This window comes from Lonchura striata, chromosome 18, assembly GCF_050655825.1.
Source record: "Lonchura striata isolate lonStrDom1 chromosome 18, ASM5065582v1, whole genome shotgun sequence".
NCBI classification, from domain to species: domain Eukaryota; kingdom Metazoa; phylum Chordata; class Aves; order Passeriformes; family Estrildidae; genus Lonchura; species Lonchura striata.
This window is the reverse complement of record NC_140720.1, coordinates 2,621,791-2,647,168: the sequence shown is the minus strand read 5'-3', so window position 1 is coordinate 2,647,168 and position 25,378 is coordinate 2,621,791. Positions and strand designations below refer to the sequence as shown.

Sequence of the window (25,378 nt, the reverse complement as noted above, 5' to 3'; positions counted from 1 at the left end):
ATGCTTCTGCCTAGCTGATTTTATTTCCCCATTTCCCCTCTTTCTCACCAAGATCCTGCTTGCTTTCTGTCACTATATTCATATTTTCCCTCTTTCTCACTACTCTCCTGCTTCCTTTGTGTCTCTATATTCCTATTTCCCTCTTTCTCACTAGGATCCTGCTTCCTTTGTGTCATAATTTTCCTAATTCCCTCTTTTTCACTACAATCCTGCTTCATTTGTGTCATAATTTTCCTATTTCCCTCTTTTTCACCAGGATCCTGCTTCCTTTGTGTCACTATATTCTCATTTCCCCTTTTCCTCACTAGGGCCCTGCTTGCTTTCTGTCACTATATTCCCTCTTTTTCACCAGGATGCTGCTTCATTGTGTCTCTATATTCCCATTTTTCCTCTTTCTCACTAGGATTCTGCTTCCCTTATTTAACTATTTTCACACTTTTCCACTCGATTCCCACTCCCCTTATTTGGTCTATGCTGGTTTCCAGGTTGTTTATTCTGTTCATCTCTCACATGTTCTGCTGCCCTGCCCAGCTCTGTCCTGCAGGGCAGCGTGTGGGGCTCTGCCCTCAGTGGGATGTGACAAACATTAAATACCAGAAACTCCCTGGGCTGCATTTACAAGAACGTGCCAATATCTGTCACCTACGTTGGACAGTGTGTCCCCAGCCTGAACCAACAGAAAAATGCCAACACCACAGTGAGACATGGAGGGCATGGAGAAGGAGAAAAAGGACAAGGCACACCCAATTTCCTCCAGCTTGTCCCCTTTGGACCCCTCATCTAGAATCCTAAAATTTTACTTTTGAACCCGTGCCACACTTAATTATTACTGATATCAAACACTCAGAGCTGGTAATTAATGCTGTAAGATTGAAAACTCTTTTCCATGGACAGAGATCACAGCCAGTGTCTCTGGGGGCTCTGTCCAGGGGGTTCCTGACCCCTGCCAGGGTCCCAGACCTGCTAGGGCAGCCAGAGGCATTCCCTGGATTCCCACACCCCAAAACGCCACAAGGCAGTGCCAAAGCAGGGCACAGCCTCTTGCTGCCACCTCCAAATTCAATCCCAAGGGGAAGGAACTTGGCTGCTGCCACCTGGGCGTGCAGGAATCCTCCCCCCAAGCCAGAGCAGCTTCCAGGAGCCTCAGTCACCCTTCCCAGAGCTGTCAGCACCTCCAAGGGTCTCCTTCCCACCTTTTGGCCCTCCCTGGCAGGGATTTGTTCCCTATTCAGCTCACAGGTTCTGCCCTGCTCCTCCTCATTAAAAATAAATCAATCCCAGCTCGTTAATGGATTCCTGGCACTGGGAACTGGAGAGGAAACCTCTGTGAGGTTTGGGGTGAGCAGGGCACGCCAGTGCCACCACACCCTGTGACCTGGTGGCTCTGCCACGTCCCTTTACTCCTTCCAGACCCCTCTGCTCAGGAGTGGAGGCAGAAACTTGGGGAAAATCCTGGAGGGGTTAGGCTGGATGCAAAAACTTGGGAAAAATCCTGGAGGGGTTGGACTGGATGAAAAAACTTGGGAAAAATCCTGGAGGGGTTGGGCTGGAGGCAGAATCTTGGGAAAAATCCTGGAGGGGTTGGATTAGAGGCAGAATCTTGGGAAAAATCCTGGAGGGGTTGGATTGGAAGCAGAATCTTGGGAAAAATCCCAGAGGGGTTGGGCTGGAGGCAGAGGAGTGAGGCTGTGCCTGCAGGGAGCAAAGGATAACCCTGGGATGGGCTCAGGCTGGGTCCACCCAGCTCTGCCCAGCACAGCAGAAAGAAAATCGGGAATTTCAGGTTTCCTTGGCAACGTGCTGGGGCTGGAAGCATCCCCTGTGTCTGGCTGGCAGCAGCCCCGCTGCCTGTCCTGGCTGGATGCCCCGGGGCAGGCACGGGACAGGTCCCTGCTGTCACCTGGGTGGGGTTGGAGGGTGGGGAACACACATTTCCCACCAGCCAGGGGCAAGCAAGGCAGGAATTGTCACCACCGACACCTGCAACCCCTCCCTGCCTCAGGAAGGACAGGGAGGGACTGCCACAGGGAGGGACACCAGGTCTGCCTGAGCCACCAGAAGTCCCCACAGGATCCCTGTGACTCCTCTGAGCGAGCTGGGAAGGGGCTGGAGAACTCCTGAGGGAGCTGGGAAGGAGCTGGAGAACTCCTGAGGGAGCTGGGAAGGGGCTGGAGAACTCCTGAGGGAGCTGGGAAGGGGCTGGAGAACTCCTGAGGGAGCTGGGAAGGGGCTGGAGAACTCCTGAGGGAGCTGGGAAGGACCTCAGCCTGAGAAAAGGGGGATCAGGGGGGACCTTGTGGCTCTGCACAAACCATGACAGGAGGGGACAGCTGGAGGGTCAGGGTCTGCTCCAGGGAACAGGGACAGGAGGAGAGGGAATGGCCTCAGGCTGGGCTAGGGCAGCTCAGGGTGGAGAATTCTCCTTGGGAAGGGTGGCCAGGCCTTGGAATGGGCTGCTGGAGTCCCCAGCCCTGCAGGCATCCAGGGAGGGGCTGGATGGCAGAACCCCAGCCTGGTTCAGGAGCTCCGTGTGCTGGAAAAGTCTCTCCTCCAGCCCGAGCTCCCAAAGAAAGGCTCAGCAGTCTCTGTTGTTGGTCTCAAGGCAGTTTATTGCAAGTAATCTAAAAGATTTTCTCCTGGGGCTGCTGTGGTTTGCTCAGAGCTCAGGCAGAGGCACACACACACCCTGACATCCTCTCTGACCCCGACTGCTTCTTCTCTCCCACCCAGGGCTGCTGCTGTCTTTTATATGTACATTACGTGTGACATGGTGACAGTTTTCCCAATGCCCATTACCTATATTAAATGGTGCTTTTCTACTCTAAACCAATCTGTGAGTGCCAACATCACCAAGAACATGGAGGTAAGGAAGGAGAAAGAGGAGGAACAGGATCGGCCTACATTCCTCCATCTTAAAACCTCTGACCCCCATGTACAAAGTAAAAACCTCCCTGTGCAGGTGTTAAAACCCTCCTGTACAATACTAAAAAAATTTCCCCTCTACTTTGTGACTACCTCTCCTATAATATCTAAACTTTTGTGACTGTTTGTTCCACCTGCAAAGTTGGTAACTCATTCCATGGCTCAAACCCAAAATCACAGCTGTTTGCAGCTGCCTGCCAGGGTCTCAAATGCTTCTGACCTGGGCCTGGAACCTCCAAAAATGTCTGAGGGACATTTGGAGTTCCAACACCTGGAGGTGGCACCCAGGGCTGGGGACAAGGGGGGCACTGGGCACAGCTCGGACTGAGCTTGGTGAGCTTCCCCAGCCTCACAGCTCTGCAATTCCAAGCCCCCAGGGTGTGAGGCTGAGCAGAACAGAGCCTTGGTCCTCTCCTGGAGCACCAGGGGCTCCTGCAGCCCCTGCAGCCAGGCAGCAGAGCCAGCCCTGAGCGGGGAGCAGGGCAGAGCCCCCCGGGAGCATCCCTGGAGCTCCCGGGATCCAGCCCCGGAGGGTCCCTCCCCTCCCAGCACAAGGGGGAGGCTGCTCAGCTCACACCTCGCTAATTGTTATTTGTGATACAGCAGTAACATTTTAATTAATGTGAAATCTTCAGCCTAACAGCCACCCAAGGTACAAAGCTAAACCAGAATAAACAGGGCTTGATTAAATACATAATTAATGTTCTGCTAAAGCCGGCATGTATGAATATTAATTAGCAGCAAGAGTCTGCAGTTTGGCATCTCCTGTCATTATCAATTTATCCTTTCCATTGGCATTCCCAGCTTTGGAACAAATTATCCAACCTTTCCTGCACAAACACGCAGTGACTGTGGGAGGCTGGGCTGGGGCTTCCATTCTCTGCCCTCCACAAGAAGCTGCTCCCAGCCTGCAAACAAAGACAGAGGCACCGCCAGGACCCAGCCAGCTCAGCCCTAAAACGGGCTCCAAGTCCCTGAAACAACTCCCTGCTGGCAATAAATGGGGAGCTCGTCCCCCACCAGCAGGGATGGAGCTTGGGAGGGCAGGCAGAGGAAACTGAGGCAGAGTTTGGGGTGGGAGTGAGGATTCACAGCAGCTCAGAGCCCCACCAGGGCGGGCTGGATCCCCTCCTGCAGCATCCCAGCCTCTCCCAGGGATGCGGAGCTGTGGGAAGAGTTCTGGAGGCACAGGAAGGACAGAAAATCTCGGGAATGACAGAAAACCCTCGGGAATGACCCGGAAACCTCTTTGGGAGTACAGAGGGCTCCTGGGGAAGCAGAGGGAGCAGCAGAGCCAGGAGTTGCTGCCAGAGGAAGCTGGAGAAGAGCAGGCTCTGGAGAGAGCCCTTTCAGTACATTTGAAGCACTTAAAAAAGCTGATTTTCCTTAGAAGAGCTTGTAAAAAAGATGGTGTGGCTTTTTACACAGGCAGCTGGTGATAGGACAAGGGGGAATGGTTTGAAAGGGAAAGAGGGAAGATCTCCATGAAATGTCAGGAACCAATTGCTCCCTGTGAGGCTGGGGAGCCCCTGGAATGGATTTCCCAGGGCAGCTGTGGCTGCTCCATCCCTGGAGGTGCCCAAGGCCAGCTTGGAGCACCCAGGGGCAATGGGAGATGTCCCTGCCCATGGCAGGGGGGGCACTGGATAAGCTCTGAGGTCTTTTCCTGTGGGAACCCAGGGCTTCCCTCTGGCTGCCCTGGCAGGTCTGGGACCCCAGCACGGGTCAGGAATCCCCTGGACAGAGCCCCCAGAGACACTGGCTGTGATCTCTGTCCATGGAAAAGAGTTTTCAATCTTATAGGATGAATTACCAGCTCTGAGTGTTTGATATCAGTAATAATTAAGTGTGGCACGGGTGCAAAAGTAAAATTTTAGGATTCTAGATGAGGGGTCCAAAGGGGACAAGATGGAGGAAATTGGGTGTGCCTTGTCCTTTTTCTCCTTCTTCATGCCCTCCATGTCTCACTGTGGTGTTGGCATTTTTCTGTTGGTTCAGGCTGGGGACACACTGTCCAACGTAGGTGACAGATATTGGCACGTTATTGTCAATGCAGCCCAGGGAGTTTCTGGTATTTAATGTTTGTCACATCCCACTGAGGGCAGAGCCCCACACGCTGCCCTGCAGGACAGAGCTGGGCAGGGCAGCAGAACATGTGAGAGATGAACAGAATAAACAACCTGGAAACCAGCACAGACAAATTCTGGCTTCTGCTTTGGCAGGGGGCTGACAGACAGAGACTTTCTGCAATCTCAGGATCATCAATAGCTCAGATTCTGACACTTTCCCACCCAAAGCATTCCAGGACTCCCTGAGGAGGAGGGGGTGATGTTCCAGGGCTCGGAGCACCCCCAGCAGCAGGAGTGCTCACCCTGGAGGAGCCTGTGCTAATTTCAATTAAATCCCACTTCACTCACGCCCGTGCCAGCCTTTCCTCTGGCAGGGCTGCTGGTGGAGGCAGAGTTTCCTGCCTTTCCAAACCCTGCCTGCAGCTGGCACCCCGCTGCTTTCTCTGGGAGAGCAGAGGGAATTCAGAGCCCCAGAGTGCTGCTCACCTGTCGGAATCTGAGATGAGCCCTCAGTGGGATGTGACAAACATTAAATACCAGAAACTCCCTGGGCTGCATTTACAAGAACGTGCCAATATCTGTCACCTACGTTGGACAGTGTGTCCCCAGCCTGAACCAACAGAAAAATGCCAACACCACAGTGAGACATGGAGGGCATGAAGAAGGAGAAAAAGGACAAGGCACACCCAATTTCCTCCATCTCGTCCCCTTTGCACCCCTCATCTAGAATCCTAAAATTTTACTTTTGCACCCGTGCCACACCAAATTATTACTGATATCAAACACTCAGAGCTGGTAATTGATCCTGTAAGATTGGAAACTCTTTTCCATGGACAGAGATCACAGCCAGTGTCTCTGGGGGCTCTGTCCAGGGGGTTCCTGACTCCTGCCAGGGTCCCAGGGCAGCCAGAGGGAAGCCCTGGGTTCCCACACTCACCTGATTTATCCACAGATTTCTCAGGGCACCAGGGCAGCTGGCAGCCTGTGCCCTGTGGGGAGGCTCAGGTGTCACCTCTGTCATTTGGGACTGGAGGTGATTTTGGACAAATCCCCACGGACAGGAGGGTGTGCCTCAGGGCTCTGGCGTTGCTGAGCAGCCCCAGTGTCACCAGCAGCAGCGTGGGGCTGCAGGACAGCCCCTGGGGAGAGCAGGAGGGGATTTGGGGGTGGGAGCTCAGCAGGGACAGAGCAGCCCTGACTGAGCCCCAGCAGGGCCTTGCTGGAACTCAAAATGTCCCTCAGACATTTTTGGATGTTCCGAGCCCAGGTCAGAAGCATTTGAGACCCTGGCAGGCAGCTGGAAACAGCTGTGATTTTGGGTTTGAGCCATGGAATGAGTTACCAACTTTGCAGGGAGAACAAGAAGTCACAAAAGTTTAGATATTAGAGTAGGAGTAGTCACAAAGTAAAGGGAAGAATTTTTGAGTGCTGTACAGGGGAGTTTTGGATTTGGGCCTGCCCTATTCCTCCACTTTCTCCTTCCTCACCTCCATGTTCCTGGTGATGTTGGCACTCACAGATTGGTTTAGAGTAGAAAAGCACCATTTAATATAGGAAATAGGCATTGGGGGAAACTGCAAACATGTAACACGTAATGTACCATAGAAAAGATAGAAAATCACCATTTAATATAGGTAATAGGTATTGGGGGAAACTGCAAACATGTAACACGTAATGTACATATAAAAGAAAATCACCATTTAATATAGGTAATAGGCATTGGAAAAACTGTCACCATGTCACACGTAATGTCCCATATAAAAGACAGCAGCAGCCCTGGCGGGGAGAGAAGAAGCAGTCGGGGTCAGAGAGGATGTCAGGGTGTGTGTGTGCCTCTGCCTGAGCTCTGAGCAAACCACAGCAGCCCCAGGAGAAAATCTTTTAGATAACTTGCAATAAACTGCCTTGAGACCAACAACAGAGACTGCTGAGCCTTTCTTTGGAAGCTCGGGCTGGAGGAGAGACTTTTCCAGCACACGGAGCCACCCCCGACCCAGGGTGAGCCCCACTCTCACCTCTCTGGGGGTGAAGGTTGCTGGTGTGGCCTGTGAGATGTGAGGGAGGGTTTGAGACCCTCGGTGACCCTGCAGAGGTGGCTTTGTGCTCCGGGAGCAGCAGGGACAGGGCAGCTTTAACCTCCTGGTGCCGCTTTGGTCACCCCTCTGCAGAGCTGTCTCCTCCTGTGGTGACAGCAGGAATCAGGGAGGTGCCACCTGCCCCTTCGCCCCCTGACCCCTCGTCTGAGGGATGAAATCCAATTCCACTTTACTCAGTGCAGACATTTCCCCTTTTTTTTGAGTGTGTGGTTAATTTAAAGCTCCTTCCTCACCTCTCCTGCCAGGCACCTTCCTCTCCCAGCAACACCTGGAGCTGAACCGCAGCACCCAAATGATCCCACTCCAATTAATTCAAAAAAGAGGGATGAGGAGGGAGAAATGTTTTGCTGCTGATGACAAACTGGAGCAGGTTCATGCCCAGGAACAGCTCGTGCTGGTGATGCAAGAAGAGCAGCAAATCATTAACTCCCAGCTTCTTATCAGGATAACCCAGCCCCAGGCAGCTGCCTGCCCCAGGGGGCACAGCGAGCACCCAAAGGTGCCCACAGCCAGCTGGAAGGAGGCAATTCCCAGCCCAGGATCACCAGGAGGCTGGAAGGGAGGAGGAGGAAGCAGCCAGGAGCTCTGCGTGTGTTCCCTTGGATTTTGTCACTGCCAGGGAAAGCCAGGAGCTGGGATTCCACACCCACCGTGGAAGGGCATCCCAGGGGGATTGAGCATGGATGTCCTGGCACTGCAGAAAGTCACTCCCAACGTCACCAGGCACAAGGGGAGGTGTGGGGGTCCAAGGGAGCCCCGAGCCCAGCAGCTCCACACTGCCAGTACCCAAGGAAACATGGCTCTCTCCAAAACCTTCCTGGTTCCTTCCCAAATTTACAGATCCTGAAGCCTTTCCCTGGACTGACCCAGCCTGAGCCCGGCACGGAGCAGAGGAGGCGAGGGAAGTAGAGGAGGAGGAGGAGGAGGAGGAGGAGGAGGAGGAAGGGGGAAGGAGCCAGGAGAAAAGCCCTGGAAAAGGTTGCTTTATTTTACTTCCAACATCCCCAAGGACTGCAGAGCAGCTGAGCTGTCCCAAACTGATCTCCTCACCCTCTGATCTCCTCTGCCAGCCCCACCAAGCCCAGCCTGGCAGGACCTGCAGCTCCACAGTTTTCCACCCACTGTCCAGGAAATAAACGCTGAGGCAGGATCTGCAGATCCCCCTGCAGAGACTGATCCCAGATCTCTGGCTGGCCACAGGCAGAGGGAGGCTCAAGGGGAGCAGGCTTTGCCACCTTTCCCAAGCCACCCTTGGCAATTACAACTCCCACCCACCCTGGGCTGGCACCAGGCAGGCTGCAGCTGCTCCAGGCTCCCCCCGAGCCCCCTCCCCACGTTGCTCCTGCTGCCAAAGGCCTCACGTGGCTCAGCCCCACAAAATGTGGAACGGGATCGTGGCCAGAGGCGCCCACTCAGCGAGTGCCATCTGCCAGGGGAGCTGGGATCCGTGGGAGCTGTGCAGGGAGAGGCTGCTGGCAGCAGGGATGGGCTCACCTGGGATGTTGTGGATGGTGATAGCCAGGATCATCAGCATTATCCTCCTCCAGCTGCTGCTCCCGGCCTGGGGGGCTCCGTCCCGGGGTGCCAGGAATGTCGGGGGGCCCTCGGACAGTGGGGACCCCGCTGCCCTCCTCCTCTGGTAGGGCTCCCCATTCTCAGCCTTGTCTGGGGACACAAAACACGGGGTCAGCCAAGGTGGGGACACAAAACACCAGGGACAGCCAAGGTGGGCACAGCTGGGCAGCTCCTGCCCCCCTTCCCAGAAGGAAAAAGCAAAGAAAAGGAATAAAACCAAGCAGAGCAGGGGTTCCCCACACTGCAGAGCTCAGGGGGACCCCAAGGTTCCACCTCCTCCTCCTCCAGGGATCCTGGTCCCAGCAAAGCTCCAGCCTGGCTGGGCCAAGCTCTGGGGCTGATGAGGAGGATGAGGATGATGAGGGTGATGCCCCCATCCCAAACCTGCCAGGCCTGCAGCTCCAAGGCCTTTACTGATGAAGAAAATCCCCCAAATCTTCCTTTGGACTTCAGCCCCTCCCAGAACAGCTGCATTTAGCCATTATTTCTTCCACTACCAAAAACATTTGTTCTTTGGATCTCTGGGTAATTCCAGGCTCTCCCAAGCCTCTGCTTCCAGCAGGACTGGTGCTCTCAGCTCTCTTCCAGTCAGTTATTTGGAACCAAATTCCAAAAACCTGAGGCCAAATCCAGGCTGGGCAGGGTGGAAGGATCCAGGCAAAGCCCACCCAGCACCTTCAGCACAACCAGGGCAAGAAATGAGCTCAGCTTCCTCAGCCTCCCCCAGCCAAGCCAAGATTTGACACTGCCTGTAATTCTCCCCAGGTGGATTATAAAATTCTCCCTCCTGCTCCTTGACCCCCCCAGCTCCAAGGTTTTGTCTGGGCAGCGCAGGGAGCTGTCTGAAACCATTCTGATGGGATGCCAGAGCTGCCCTGGCACGGGGAAGCAGGCTGTGCCCACTGGCACATCACCCATGGCAGGGTGGGATTCCAGAGCCAGGTAAGGACCTGAGCACCACGGGACTGCTGCAAATCCAGGGATGTCACCTTGGGGAAGGCAGAGGTGTCACCAACACTGCACATCATGCCAGCTGTGACACAAAACCAGACACCTGCAGGCCTCCGAAAGCACAGGGAGCACAAGCAGGAGCTGAAGGTGTTTGCACAGAATCACCCAGCATGGAGCAGACCCCCAGGATCATCGAGTCCAACCCATGACCGATCCCCAGAGCACTGAGTCCTTCCTTGGCCACCTCCAGGGGTGGTGACACCTCCTTGAGCGTTCCCTTCCAGCACCTGCCCACCCTTCTCACGAGGAAATCCCAGCCTGAGCCTCCCCAGGCCCAGCTGAGGCCACATCCCCTGGATTTTTGGTGCCACAACCCAAAAGCTCCCCGCCCTGGGCAGCAGCGGGCCCTGTGCATTCCCTGGTGTCACAGGTGACAGCAGCACCCCTGGCTGGCCCCAGCACAGAGCCACTGTCACAGCACTCTGCAAACACAGCAGATATTGTCCTTGTCCCCGGCTGCCAGCGCGGGCTGTGACGTTCGGTGGCAGAGCTCCGCTCCAGCCCGTGGGGACAAGGATAAATATTTTGTTTGAAGCAGGACAAGGACAAACAGATGGCAGGGAGCAGCCCGGCCAGGGCACTGTGGGAATGCTGGCACAGCGAGCCCTGGCACAGGGGCAGCCAAGGCTGCGGCCGCCCCGGCACGGAGCTCCCACGGAAAGCTCCCAGCACTGCTCTGGGTTAATGCAATTGCTTGGCACGCGTCCCCTGGCCCCACAAACAGCCCCACCCTGAGCTGGCACTGCCCAGGCTGACCCCAGAGCAGACAGAATAGGGAATGGGGTCACCAAAGCTCCCTGGTGGCCCATGGAAAGCAGGAGTGGGGATGCAGAGGGGCAGGAATCCTCCTCTGGCACCAAAGAATTTCAGCATTCTGGGCAGACAAGTCACCTTCAAGTGACAAAACCCCAGAAAGATCCAAGTGTTCCATAAAACACCACAAGAGCCACGGCAGATTTTCACAGAATCACAGAATTATGGAGTGGCTTGCGGGGGAAGGGACCTCAAAGCTCATCCAGTGTCACCCCTGCCATGGGGACAGGATGAGCAGCTCCGTTCTTGCTCTCCACAATTCCTCTCCTTCTTTCCTCCTGGCATTCCAAAGTCACCTGCTGCTCCTTTCACTCCAAAAGGACACGGAGCCTTCACCTGAAAAACCCTCATTGCACATTAATGAAATCAATTTTTAAATGAAAATAAATTGACAAAGCATTAGATCCCAGGGGTTTAAGCAGAGATGGAAGTGCCCAGTGGAGCAGTGCCCATGATTATGGAAGGATTGGGTGGGAAGGGAGCTCAAAACCCATCCAGCTCCACAGGGACACCTCCCACTGTCCCAGGCTGCTCCAGCCTGGCCTTGGACACTTCCAGGGATCCAGGGGCAGCCACAGCTGCTCTGGGAATTCTCTTCCAGGGCCTCCCCACCCTTGCAGCCAGGAATTCCTTCCCAATACCCCATCTAACCCTGCCCTCGGGCACTTTAAAACTCCTTCTCCCAGCACATCAGCTCCTTGCAAGCCAATTCCTAGAAGGAATTCCTCCAGCCCCAGGCTGCATTTGCTGCTCAGCAGCTCCCAGCGCTCTGGGATCAATCCACATCTGGAGAGACACATCTGGAGCTCCCATCCTCATCCCCCACCCAGCACAGGGAGGCAGCACCAACTTCCCAGGCCAGGGCTGGCAGGGCTGGCACACACCTGGCAAAAGGGGCCCCTCTCAGAGCTGGAAAAACAAAATAAGGAATCGATTTCTGAGGAAAATAAATAAAGTGCTCCTTTGTTCTCAGCCCTTGGACTCACAAAATCAATCCCAGCTCCCTCTGGAGGGACAGACTGATTGGATTTTTTGCCTGTTCCCCAGGAATAACCAAAGCATGAGGCTGCTTCCAGGAGCACAATCCATCATCCAGGCAGATGGGACTGGGAGTGGGATACCCTGGTGGTACCACACCTCCTGAAGGAACCACACACACCCCTCTTGATCCACCTCCACTTTCCCAGGCTGCTCCAACCTGGCCTTGGACACGTCCAGGGATCCAGGGGCAGCCACAGCTGCTCTGGGAATTCTCTTCCAGGGCCTCCCCACCCTTGCAGCCAGGAATTCCTTCCCAATACCCCATCTAATCCTCCTGTCTTTCAGTTTGAAGCCAACCAACAAAACCAAAAGCCCAGCCCAGCCCTGTTGCTTCACGGCCACTTCCTCAGGTGCTCAGTCCCAGCTCACTTTGATCAGACACCTTGTTAATGATTCCTTTATCTATTATTTTTAATTAATCTGCTTATTGGGGGGAAAACTATGAAAAATTGCCTTTTCTGAGGAAATCTGAAGTCCCTCCAAAGCCAGTGGTGACAAAGGATGGGGGAGATGCCACAAGGGTGAGGAAAACAGGGAAAACCTGTGGGAATGAAAAAGAATTGGTGCAGCTTTTCTAGGGGGAGTGCCAAGGAGGGGCTCGGAGGGACAGTTTGAACACAAAATCACCTTTCCTATAAACCACCCCTGGATCAGCCAGGGATAAAGGCAGCAGGGAGACAATCCCGGCATCGTTTTCAGAGGAGTGCCACACAGAGCCGCCTCGAGGGATGGGCTCCACTGCCACGTGCTGCTGGAAAAGAGGATAAAAAGGAAAGGATAATTACAGAGCAGCGATGCCACCAGTGCCAGCTCGGGACAGGAGCGTTCCCAGCTGGAAACGCCGGGCTGGGGGAACAAAACAGTCATTAGGGATAAGCACGGACTTGGCTGGGAATCAGGAAAGCCTCAATGGCAAACTGGAGTGGAGATAAGAGCAGAACAAGGGCTGGGCTGTAAAGAAGAGCTGACACCACAGACAGGCTGCTCCCACAGCCGTGCCAAGACAATTAGGTGGCAAATAACTCTCAGTGCCACAGACATTATTTTAAATCTTGTTCACAAAAAGTCCTTTAGATACTCCACTCGATTTATCATTATTGAATTTCTTAGTAAAGCTGCGGGGCAAAGATTCTGCCAAAAGTTTAATTACATATGTGCAGCCTGCTGCATTTTTCATATCCTCTGCAGCCAGCACTGGAGAAAAGATAAATGGCTTTGAGCATGGCTTAAACTGCTGCTGAAGTGAAAAAACCGACCGGCTCCTTATCAGCATGTGAAAAGGCTTTTTATTTTTGATTATTCCTTAATGAAAACTGTTTGCATTAGCCGTGAGCTCAGCTCTGGTGCACAAACAGACCGAGGCTCTGTTGACTCTGGGCTCCAAAGCCCTGCTCCTGCACTCCCTCAGCTCCAAATCCACACCCTGGAGCTCTCCAGCTTTCCACACCTGCTCCAGAACCCTTCTCCTCCTCCCACCTAGGCCTGGCTTTAACCTCTCCTAAGCCCTGTGCTGGAATCTGAGGTATTGATGATTCCAAAATTGCAGAAAGTCTCTGTCTGTCAGCCCCACTGCCAAAGCAGAAGTCATAATTGGTCTGTGCTGGTTTCCAGGTTGTTTATTCTGTTTATCTCTCACATGTTCTGCTGCCCTGCCCAGCTCTGTCCTGCAGGGCAGCGTGTGGGGCTCTGCCCTCAGTGGGATGTGACAAACATTAAATACCAGAAACTCCCTGGGCTGCATTTACAAGAACGTGCCAATATCTGTCACCTACGTTGGACAGTGTGTCCCCAGCCTGAACCAACAGAAAAATGCCAACACCACAGTGAGACATGGAGGGCATGAAGAAGGAGAAAAGGACAAGGCACACCCAATTTCCTCCATCTCGTCCCCTTTGGACCCCTCATCTAGAATCCTAAAATTTTACTTTTGCACCCGTGCCACACTTAATTATTACTTATATCAAACACTCAGAGCTGGTAATTCACCCTGTGAGATTGAAAACTCTTTTCCATGGCCAGAGATCACAGCCAGTGTCTCTGGGGGCTCTGTCCAGGGGGTTCCTGACCCCTGCCAGGGTCCCAGGGCAGCCAGAGGGAAGCTCTGGGTTCCCACACCCTGGAGTTCAGAGTGGTCCAGGCTGCCCAAACTCCCCCTGGCACAGCTTTGGAGCCCACGCAGCCCCTTTGAGGGGGTTTAGGACCTGGTTCAGTCCCAGTTTAGTTGCAAAACCCCTGCAGACAGCCCGGGGGCAGGAGGGGCTGGTCCCCTCTGGCACAGGTTCCTTCTCCAGGCAACATCTCCTCTCTCCGTGCTGGAACAAACTCACCAGGGACAATCTGGAGCTTCCCTTGGCTGAAGATGCTGGAAGGAAAACCATTCCCAGCTCCTCCATCTTTCCCCCACCCATTTCCTCATCCAATCCTTCCAACAAGGCTCTGGAGAGATCTCCAAGCTTGGGGACTCCAGGAATTATTCCTTCAGCTGACTTGGTTCCCCTGTTCAGATTTGTCAGCTCCCATCTCTCAGGTGTGGGAGAAGGGGAGGAGAGGCAGTGCCAAGCACAGATGCACCACAGACTTATTAAAATCCCTAATTAACTGCTGCTCGCTGGCTGATTGTGGAAATTATTTGGTGTTGATGAATATGGGAAAGGCAGAAAAGCCTCAAATGTTCATCTGCTGCGTAATTCCAACTCCACCGGAGCGGCTGCTCAAAGCTCAGGTAACACCTGGAGGGAGCAGCAGAGCAGCAAAAAAGCTGCTCCAAATTCCTCTCCAAGCCCCACGACACCCCTTATTCCCTGCAGCTGGAATTCTGGGTTATTGCTGTCCCAGGAAAAGCAGGAGAGTCGAACAGCTTGCACTGACCCTTGTCTGGGCATGGGGAAGGGGAGAAGGAACAATTACCCAAAGAGCTGACATCCCTTCCCCAGGAACACAAAGGAGTTGCTGTGAAATCCTCCCCCTTAACAGCTGAGATAAATCAGAATCACTTGGAAAATCTCCGATTCCCAAAGGCTCCAACAGGCAATCCCAGCCCTGTGCTCAGCTCCCCTCCACAAACCCTGGATGCTCCATTAGCTCGGAGCAGATGGAGGGAACGGGGCCCTTGGCATCCACCCACCGGGGCTCCAGCTCGGAGCCAGGCAGGTGAAGCATCCCCAGGGAGCCCCAGAGACCCTGGCTGGGCATCCCAGGGGAGTCACCCGGGAAGGAGCATCCTCCACACCCAAAGGCTGAGGGAGGCTCAGCAGCTTTCCCGGCTTTTAAAGGCTTTTTCCACAGCCCCCGTGCCCACCCCTCTCTCCAGCCTCTCCTTTTCCTGCTTTCATGGCCCATGAGGAAGGCTCGGATGAGAAACTGGATCAAAATCCAGAGCCGTGGGAACTGGAGCCCCACAGGATGCCAGGAGTGCTCCTCACCCCGGCACAGCACGCTCGGCTTCCCAAGGGCTCCAGCCCAGCTTCCCTCAGATTTCCCTGCTTTAAAGGCTTTTTCCAGGGATTTCACCCTGCTTTCTCTGGTTTAAGACCTTTTCCATGGATTCCACCCTGCTCTCCCTCAGCCTTCCCTGCTTTAAAGGCTTTTTCCAAGAATTCCACCCTGCTTTCTCTGGTTTAAGACCTTTTCCAGGGATTCCACCCTGCTCTCCCTCAGCCTTTCCTGGTTTAAAGGCTTTTTCCAGTGATTCCACCCTGCTTTCCCTCAGATTTCCCTGCTTTAAAGGCTTTTTCCAAGGATTCCACCCTGCTTTCTCTGGTTTAAGGCCTTTTTCAAGGATTCCACCCTGCTTTCCCTCAGATTTCCCCGGTTTAAAGGCTTTTTCCAAGGATTCCACCCTGCTCTCCCTCAGCTTTTCCTGGTTTAAGGCCTTTTCCAAGGATTATAGCCCTGCTTTCCCTCAGCTTTTCCTGGTTTAAAGGCTTTTTTCAAGGATTCCACCCTGCTCTCCCTCAGCCTTTCCTTCTTTAAAGGCTTTTTCCTAGAATTCCAGCCATGTCTTCCTTCAGATTTCCCTGCTTTAAAGGCTTTTTTTCAAGGATTGTAGCCCTGCTTTCCCTCAGCTTTTCCTGGTTTAAGGCCTTTTTCAAGGATTCCATCCTGCTTTCCGTCAGCTTTTCCTGGTTTAAAGGCTTTTTCCAAGGATTCCAGCCATGTTTCCCCTCAGCTATTCCTGTTTCAGAGGCTTTCTAAGGTTTCCAGCCATATCTTCCCTCAGCTTTTCCCATTTTAAAGGCTTTTTCCAAAGATTCCACCCTTGTCTTCCCTCAGATTTCCCTGATTTAAGGCCTTTTCCAAGGATTCCACCCTGCTTTCCCTCAGCCTTTCCCGGTTTAAAGGTTATTTCCAAAGATTCCAGCCATGTCTTCCTTCAGATTTTCCTGTTTTAAAGGCTATTTCCAAGGATTTCACCCTGCTTGCCCTCAGTTTTTCCCATTTTAAAGACTTTTCCCAAGGATTCCACCTTTGTCTTCTCTCAGATTTCCCTGTTTTTTTAAAGCCTTTTTCTAAGGATTCTAGCCATGTCTTTCCTCAGCTTTCCCTGCTTTTTAAAGGATTTTTCCTAGAATTCCAGCCATTTTTTCCTTCAGCTTTTCCCATTTTTACAACGCTTTTTCCAAGAATTCCGCCCTTGCCTTCTGTCAGATTCCCCTGGTTTTTAAAGGGTTTTTTTCAAGGATTCCAGACATGTTTTCCCTCAGATTTCCCTGTTTTAAAGGAATCCTTTTTCCAAGGATTCCAGCCATGTCTTCCCTCATATTTCCCTGCTTTAAAGGCTATTTCCAAGAATTCCACCCCTGCTTGCCCTCGGCTTTTCCCATTTTAAAGACTTTTCCCAAGGATTCCACCCTTGTCTTCTCTCAGATTTCCCTGGTTTTTAAAGCCTTTTTCTAAGGATTCTAGCCATGTCTTCCCTCAGCTTTCCCTGTTTTTTTAAATATTTTTTCCTAGAATTCCAGCCATATTTTCCCTCAGCTTTTCCCATTTTTACAACGCTTTTTCCAAGAATTCCACCCTTGCCTTCTGTCAGATTTCCCTGTTTTTTAAAGGTTTTTTTTCCAAGGATTCCAAACATGTTTTCCCTCTTTTAAAGAATCCTTTTTCCAAGGATTCCAGCCACGTCTTCCCTCAGCTTTCCCTGTTTTTAAAGCCTTTTTCCAAGGAATTCTGGCAGCTCCTGGGGCTGAAGCCATCAGTGTCACTGCTCTCCAAGCACCCCTCCCAGCCAAATCCATTCCCTGCTGCCACCTCCTCCTCCAGACCTCCCCACATCCTTGTTTTCCTCATCCTTCTCCCACTGCAGGAGGAATTCCAGGGAGCACAGAAGGGCCTGGAAGCCGAGGAGCAGATGGGTGGTAGGGAGCATCTGCTGCCACACAGGAAGTGCTGCTGCTCTGCTCTCCCACCTCCAGGAGAGGTTTTAATTAGTGCCAGTAATTAGGCACAGCACGTCTTTGGGGGATGGCTGCAGACAGGTACAGGGAAAGCGGCTTCAGTGCTGGGACTCACACCTCTGACAGCACGGATCCCAGCAGAGCTGCAAACCAAACTGCCAGGGAAAAGCTGGGAATGAGCCCCAAAAGCTGGGCAAAAGCAAGCCTTGGGAAGGCTACACTCAGGCAACAGAAATGCTGGAAAAGAGGCTCTGTGCAGCTGCCCAACTATGGTCAAAATAAGGATTTCTTTTTAAAAATAGCTTTTATTTACTGCTAGGAAGGCTCAGGGTGCTTGAGCAGAGAGCACAGGCTTCCCATGCTCCAGAGCCCTGGGATTCAGTGGGAATGGCACAGCCAGGACGCCCCTGTGCAGGGTGTGTGACTGCAGCCCCAACCTGCTGGCCCCACATGGAAAAAAAACTCATTTTCCAACATTTTTGGCAGATCAAAGAGGTGCCTGCCTGTGCTGAGGCTTTCAGAGGAACATAAACAGAGACTCGGGGTTTGTCTGGGGCCTCCATGCAGCCAGGCATGCACAGGAACTCCCAGAAAAGGCTGCTCCCCTCAGCACCACTGACTCCCTCTTGCTCCCATGGATCATTCCTGGCATCTGGCTGGAGCCTGGAGCAGGAGGGTGCTGGAGCACCAGCCTGGACCATGCCAGCCCCAGCCTGGACCGTGCCAGCCCCAGCACTGGCCCCATCAGCTCCCTCCTGCACCAAACTGGGGTTCCAGTCACCAAACACAGGGAGTTCAACACACAAATTGGTCCTGAATGGCACTCGGAGCAAATCCCACCACAAAAAAGTCACTCAGAGCTCAACCCCCAAACCCCTCCTCAAACATCACCCAGGGCACAGCACCCAAATCCCACCCCAAACATCACCCAGGGCACAGCACCCAAATCCCACCCCAAACATCACCCAGGGCACAGCACCCAAATCCTCCTCAAAACATCAACCAGAGCACAGCACCCAAATCCTCCTCAAAACATCACCCAGAGAACAGCACCCAAATTCCTCCTCAAAACATCACTCAGAGTTTGACCCCCAAATCCCACCCCAAACACCCCTGAGAGCCCAACACTCAGATTCCTCCTGAATGTCACTCAGAGCACAACACCCAAATCCCACCACAAAAAAAAAAAAAATCACTCAGAGCTTGATCCCCAAATCCCTCCTCAAACCTCAGCCAGAGCCCAACACCCAAATCCCTCCTCAAACATCCCTCCAGGACCAATCCAGCCCATGAAGAGCCCCAGAAGCTTCCAGCCCCCCCACAAGTCCCCAGTGGGTGGGGGGAATTCCCTGGCAAGGCACAGAACTTCCCGGGGATGGTGCCACCAGGGCTGCTCCCAGGGAAGGACCAAACCCAGGTGCCAGGGCTGACACAGCACGTGGTGACAACACAAGGTGCTGCTGGTCCCTGGGTGCCACGGGCTGGCAGAGCACACAGGACTAATTCCCAAACCCTGGCAGAGCACACAGGATTAATTCCCAAACCCTGGCAGAGCACACAGGATTAATTCCCAAACCCTCCCTGACCTCACAGCTCCGTGTTTAAGGATTAATTCCTGAGGCAGGAGCGGCGGCACCACACTCAATATCATTACATGCACCAGGTCCTTTGAGCAAACCAACTCCTGCTCCCTTCCAAGAGCTCCTGAAAGAGCTCCCAGCAGATGAAGTGCTTGGCTGAACCATTTGATGCTGAAATTTTACACATCCCAGTTAATTCAATCGGATCATTTCCGAGGGCTGAGCCACGCTCGCGTCTCCCAGCCTTGGCAGGGATCAGACACAGAGAGCCTCTGAGGGAAGGCAGGAAAAACCACTCAGAACCACTTGAAAAGAAAAGTGGGATTTATCAGGGGCTGTTAAGGAACCAGGCAGCACCAGGCTGGGATGATAAGGCTGGAGCTGGGGATTGTGCTGCTCCCCCTGTGCCATTCCCACATGTTCCTGCCATTCCCTCAGGGCCCTGCCACCATCCCAGCACCCCCAGAACACCTGCACACACCCCAGCTGCACCCCCTGTCCAGCACTGCCCCCACACTCCTGATTTAATCCATTTATTGCCACGTTTTTCCCAGCTCAGCTCCCCTCCTGCCTGCCTTTTGTACGGAGAGCTGAAGCATGGAAATCCACGGAGCAGGAATTGGGGCTCCAGGAGCAGCCCCCAGGACACACACAGCCACACATCCCAGATGTTGGAATCCCAGAGCAGAACCCTGGTTATTCCCACGTGGGTTTCACCATTTCCTTACAGCACTTCCCAACCAGGGACAGGATGAGCAGCTCAGTTCTTCCTCTCCACAATTCCTCTCCTTCTTTCCTCCTGGCATTCCCACTATCCAAAGTCACCTGCTGCTCCTTTCACTCCAAAAGGACACAGAGCCTTCACCTGAAAAACTAATTTTTCAGGTGAGAAAACTCTCAAAACATTAATTAAATTTTAAAACGAAAATAAATTGATAAAAGCATTAGATCCCAGATGTTTAGGCAGAGATGGAAGTGCCCAGTGGAGCAGTGCCCATGATTATGGAAGGATTGGGTGGGAAGGGAGCTCAAAGCCCATCCAGCTCCACAGGGACACCTCCCTCTGTCCCAGGCTGCTCCAGCCTGGCCTAGGACACTTCCAGGGATCCAGGGGCAGCCACAGCTGCTCCGGGAAGTCTCTTCCAGGGCCTCCCCACCCTTGCAGCCAGGAATTCCTTCCCAATACCCCATCTAACCCTGCCCTCGGGCACTTTAAAACTCCTTCTCCCAGCACATCAGCTCCTTGCAAGCCAATTCCTAGAAGGAATTCCTCCAGCCCCAGGCTGCATTTGCTGCTCAGCAGCTCCCAGCGCTCTGGGATCAATCCACATCTGGAGAGACACATCTGGAGCTCCCATCCTCATCCCCCACCCAGCACAGGGAGGCAGCACCAACTTCCCAGGCCAGGGCTGGCAGGGCTGGCACACACCTGGCAAAAGGGGCCCCTCTCAGAGCTGGAAAAACAAAATAAGGAATCGATTTCTGAGGAAAATAAATAAAGTGCTCCTTTGTTCTCAGCCCTTGGACTCACAAAATCAATCCCAGCTCCCTCTGGAGGGACAGACTGATGGGATTTTTTGCCTGTTCCCCAGGAATAACCAAAGCATGAGGCTGCTTCCAGGAGCACAATCCATCATCCAGGCAGGTGGGATGGGAGTGGTACCACACCTCCTGAAGGAACCACACACACCCCCCTTGATCCACACGGGATCAAATTCCAGCAGAATCAGGATTTCTGCACACAAACTGGACTCAAAGGGACTGTGGGATGGGAAGAGCCCAGCACAGCCTGGAGAGGAGCCAGTGGTGGGATCCCTTGGGAAGTTAAACAGAAACATTCCTGAGCCCCACAGAGGGGCTGGATCCCAACAAATCCCACGGGGAGGAGAGCAGGAGATTCCCCATCTCCCACTGGGAAAATCAGCAACAGAAAACACCGACAGGGAGGGAAATGGAACTGAAATGAGCTCTGCTGGCTGAGCAGGAGCCACTTCCCACATTGCTGACAGGATCCTGGTTTTATTCCGAGAGCAGCTCTCTCCAGCCCTGTTCCGTGTTCCATGTTCCTATTTTAGGGATAAAAGCAAAGCCAGGGCTGGGAGCGACGTGGCCAAAGGGAGGATTTGGGAAGACAAGGCTCAGGCTCAGGGCCTGGGATTTTTCCTCCCATAAACTCTGATTTATGGATCTGGGATGAAGAGCTCTGAAATGAGAACTCCTGTCTCTGGCAGAAGCAGAAACAGGCTGTGGCTCCAGCCCAGGAATCCAGAGTGGCTCCAGGGAGACCAGCAGGATTCCCTCACTCCAGCCCTGCAGGAAGCACACACTTTTGGACAACATCTGTCCCCACAGAGGGGACAAAACCATGCCCAGCATCATCTTCACACCAACCCCAAATCCCAGACACATCCTCACACCATCCCAAATCCCAGGCATATCCTCACACCAATCCCAAATTCCAAATCCCAGGCACATCCTCACACCAATTCTAAACCCCAAACCCCAGGCACATCCTCACAACCATCCCAAATTCCAAATCCCAGGCACATCCTCACACCAACCCCAAATCGCAGGCACGTCCTCACACCAATCCCAAATTCCAAATCCCAGGCACATCCTCACACCAATTCTAAATCCCAAACCCCAGGCACATCCTCACAACCATCCCAAATTCCAAATCCCAGGCACATCCTCACACCAATTCTAAACCCCAAACCCCAGGCACATTCTCACAACCATCCCAAATTCCAAATCCCAGGCATATCTTGATACCAATCCCAAATCCCCCAGAGCTGGGGGAGGGCAGCAAACACCACCCCAAAATCCATTCTCTATAAAACAAGGATCTGAAGCACTCCTGGGGTTTATGGCAGAAGGAGCTGGGTTCTTTTTCCTCCTCAGAATCCAAGGGAAATGGATGTCCCTGAGCCCGAGGTGGGAATGCAGGGATGACTCAGCTGGAGCTGAGCGGGAGCACACATGGAAAAAAATCCTCCTCTTTCCATTTGCCTCCTGTGTTCCCAAAAAGGATCACTCCAAACTGCCTTCAGCTGCCTTGCCATGGGAAATCCCTCCCACTCAGCACCCCAGGCTGCTCCTGCTGCACCCCTGATGTGTCTGACAGCCCCGCAGCAGGAAAACACGGACAGGGAGCAGGAAACGAGGGAGAATCTGCAGGGATTTGGCACCCAGCACCCCGAGCCACCTCGCTGGGAAAGCTGCTGAGATCCTCCTGGGAAAGGGAGGAAAGGTGCTGAGGTCCTCCTGGGAAAGGGTGGAAAGCTGCTGAGATCCTCCTGGGAAAGGGTGGAAAGGTGCTGAGATCTACCAGAGAAAGGATGGAAAGGTGTTGAGATCCTCCTGGGAAATGGTGGAAAGGTGCTGAGATCTACCAGGGAAAGGATGGAAAGGTGCTGAGATCCAGCTGGGAAAGGGAGGAAAGGTGCTGAGATCCTCCTGGGAAAGGGTGGAAAGGTGCTGAGATCCTCCTGGGAAAGGATGGAAAGGTGCTGAGATCCAGGTGGGAAAGGGAGGAAAGGTGCTGAGGTCCAGCTGGGAAAGGGAGGAAAGGTGCTGAGATCCTCCTGGGAAAGGATGGAAAGGTGCTGAGATCCAGGTGGGAAAGGGAGGAAAGGTGCTGAGGTCCAGCTGGGAAAGGGAGGAAAGGTGCTGAGATCCAGCTGGGAAAGGGAGGAAAGGTGCTGAGGTCCAGCTGGGAAAGCTGCTGAGATCCTCCTGGAAAAGGATGGAAAGGTGCTGAGATCTACCAGGGAAAGGATGGAAAGCTGCTGAGATCTACCAGGGAAAGGATGGAAAGGTGCTGAGATCCAGCTGGGAAAGGATGGAATATGGCATTGCTTGGAAGAGATCTTTAAGCTCATCCAGCTCCACCCCACAGCCACAGGCAGGGATTTTTCCCCATCCCAGGTTGCTCCAAGCCCCATTTCAAACAAAACCAGAATAACCCCCCCGAAGTGCCTCCTCCTGGGATGGAACTCCCATTCCCGGCGCGGAGTGGGATGCTGGCTGGGAAAAGCCCCCCAGGCAGGGTGGATTCGAAGCGCCAGCACCTCCTGCAGGTGCCACGGATCCGCGGGCAGCTCCTGGGAGCAGGGAAGGAACCAGGACCAAGGGAAGCGACGCCGCCGGCAGCCAAAGAAACAAACGAACCCCGTTTTAATTACACTTAATTGGCAATTCAGCGCGGCTTTCCGGCGGTTCACACCATCTGCCGCAGATCCCTCCTTCCCTGGCAGGGAGAAATCCCCGCTCCAGAGCCCCGGGCTGGAGTTTTATCGCCCAGCATCAGCCGGGGGGGTGACACGGGCCCGGCAGCTCGGGGCTGCGGAGGAGCCGCGTCCGCTCAGCGCCGCGCCCCGCAGATAACGCGGGCTCGGAGACAGAGCTCGGCTAGAGGATGACGACGTGCGGATGCAGCAGGGCTTGGGAAAAGTGAAATAAATCAAAAGAAATGGATTGTCAAAGTAAAGAAAAAGAAATAAAAATAAAAGTAAAATAACAGCCAAAATAAAATTAAAATAATTAAAATTTAAAAAGGGAAAAATAAAAGGAAAAATAAAAGGAAAAATAAAAGGAAACCCAAAGTAAAATAAAAATAAAAGGAAAAATAAAATAAAAACCAAATTCAAATAAAAATAAAAGGAAAACTAAAAGGAAAAATAAAAGGAAAAATAAAAGGAAACCCAAACTAAAACAAAAATTAAGAAGAATAAAAGGAAGAATAAAAGGAAAAATAAAAGGAAAAATAAAAGGAAAAATAAAAGGAAAAATAAAAGGAAAAATAAAAGGAAAACCAAATTCAAATAAAAATAAAAGGAAAAATAAAAGGAAACCCAAACTAAAACAAAAATTAAGAAAAACAAAAGGAAGACTAAAAGGAAGAATAAAAGGAAAACTAAAAGGAAAACCAAATTCAAATAAAAATAAAAGGAAAACTAAAAGGAAAAATAAAAGGAAACCCAAACTAAAACAAAAATGAAGAAAAACAAAAGGAAGAATAAAACGAAAAATAAAAGGAAAAATAAAAGGAAAATAAAAGGAAAAATAAAATAAAACCCAAACTAAAATAAAAATTAAAAAAATAAAAGGAAAAATAAAAGGAAAAATAAAATAAAACCCAAACTAAAATAAAAATTAAGAAAAACAAAAGGAAGAATAAAAGGAAAAATAAAAGGAAAACCAAATTCAAATAAAAATAAAAGGAAAAATAAAAGGAAAACCAAATTCAAATAAAAATAAAAGGAAAAATAAAAGGAAAAAATATAAACCAAAGTAAAAAAAAAAATCAAATAAAATTCTAAATAAAAATCAATTACATCTTTGGGCCCAAGAAGCTGAGCACAAACCCTGCTGTCACCTCCCCCCTGCAGGCAGCCAGAGGCCACTGGTGCCATGGCCAGGTGATGGGACACTCAGGGGACACATTGCCATGCCAGCAGCCCCCCAGGATGGAAAGCTGCTGAGATCCACTGGAAGGGATGGAATCCTGGGAAGGGACCTGCCAGCTGCTCCAGCCCCACGCCGCAGCCCTGGGCTGCAGAGGGAAGCACTGTGCTGGGTCTGGGACCTCAGCTGGGAAGCAAATCCCACTGCAGGAGGCAGAAAGCGCCTCGGAACTGGGGTGATGTACCAGCACCTCTCCTGGGGGCTGCACAAACTGGGATTTGGTGCAGGGATGCGCCACGAAGCTGAGCTAGGGGCTCCCCCCAGCCCCAAATCCCAGCACAAACCCGGCTTGTGGGAACCCAAAATGTCCCTCAGACATTTTTGGAGGTTCCAGGCCCAGGTCAGAAGCATTTTAGACCCTGGCAGGCAGCTGCAAACAGCTGTGATTTTGGGTTTGAGCCATGGAATGAGTTACCAACCTTGCAGGGAGAACAAGGAGTCACAAAAGTTTAGATATTAGAGTAGAAGTAGTCACAAAGTAGAGGGAAGAATTTTTGAGTGCTGTACAGGGGGGTTTTGGTTTTGTACATGGGGATCAGAGGGTTTAAGATGGATTTGGGATTTGGGCCTGCCCTGTCCTCCCCCTTTCTCCTTCCTCACCTCCATGTTCTTGGTGATGTTGGCACTCACAAATTGGTTTAGAGTAGAAAAGCACCATTTAATATAGGTAATAGGCATTGGGGTAAACTGTAACCATGTCACACGTAATGTCCCATATAAAAGATAGAAAATCACCATTTAATATAGGTAATAGGCATTGGGGAAAACTGTAACCATGTCACACGTAATGTCCCATATAAAAGACAGCAGCAGCCCTGGGTGGGAGAGAAGAAGCAGTCGGGGTCAGAGAGGATGTCAGGGTGTGTGTGTGCCTCTGCCTGAGCTCTGAGCAAACCACAGCAGCCCCAGGAGAAAATCTTTTAGATAACTTGCAATAAACTGCCTTGAGACCCAACAACAGAGACTGCTGAGCCTTTCTTGGGAAGCTCGGGCTGGAGGAGAGACTTTTCCAGCACACGGAACCCCTGCCCCAGGGTGAGCTCCGGCACCAGCTGCTCCGTGTCCCCTCTGGGATGCAGCACAGGCAGCCTGGAGGCACAGCAGCTGCTCCAGAGCCTCCAAAGGGAAGGAGGATGAAGCGGGGGAATGATCTGAGCCAGGGTTCCCTCCCTGGAAATGGCTCCATCCCTCCTTGGCTGGAAATTCAGAGGAAATAAATCCACGGCAGAAAGGAAATAAATGCACTCAATCCACTGGAGGCCAACAAAGCCTCAGTCCCAGCCTTGGTGTGCTCAGAGCAGAGCCCTGCCTGCCCCTACAGAGCTGCTGCTCCCAGGAGGGGAAAATCCTCCTGGAACCGTGTGGAACCTCCAGGGAACCCCGATCCCAGGGACCCCTGAATCCCAGGG

At 52.4% G+C, this 25,378-nt stretch overlaps 1 protein-coding gene across 4 annotated transcripts in view; it reads right to left on the bottom strand.

Moving 5' to 3' along the window:
* SLC39A11 (solute carrier family 39 member 11) overlaps positions 1-25,378 on the bottom strand; it is a 91,949-nt gene that overhangs the window by 32,702 nt on the left and 33,869 nt on the right. For all 4 annotated transcript variants that reach the window (XM_077787397.2, XM_085556633.1, XM_085556634.1 and 1 more), the window contains one exon: positions 8,582-8,752. In XM_077787397.2, the coding sequence (XP_077643523.1) occupies positions 8,582-8,752 (171 nt within the window). The remainder of the gene's footprint in view (positions 1-8,581; positions 8,753-25,378) is intronic.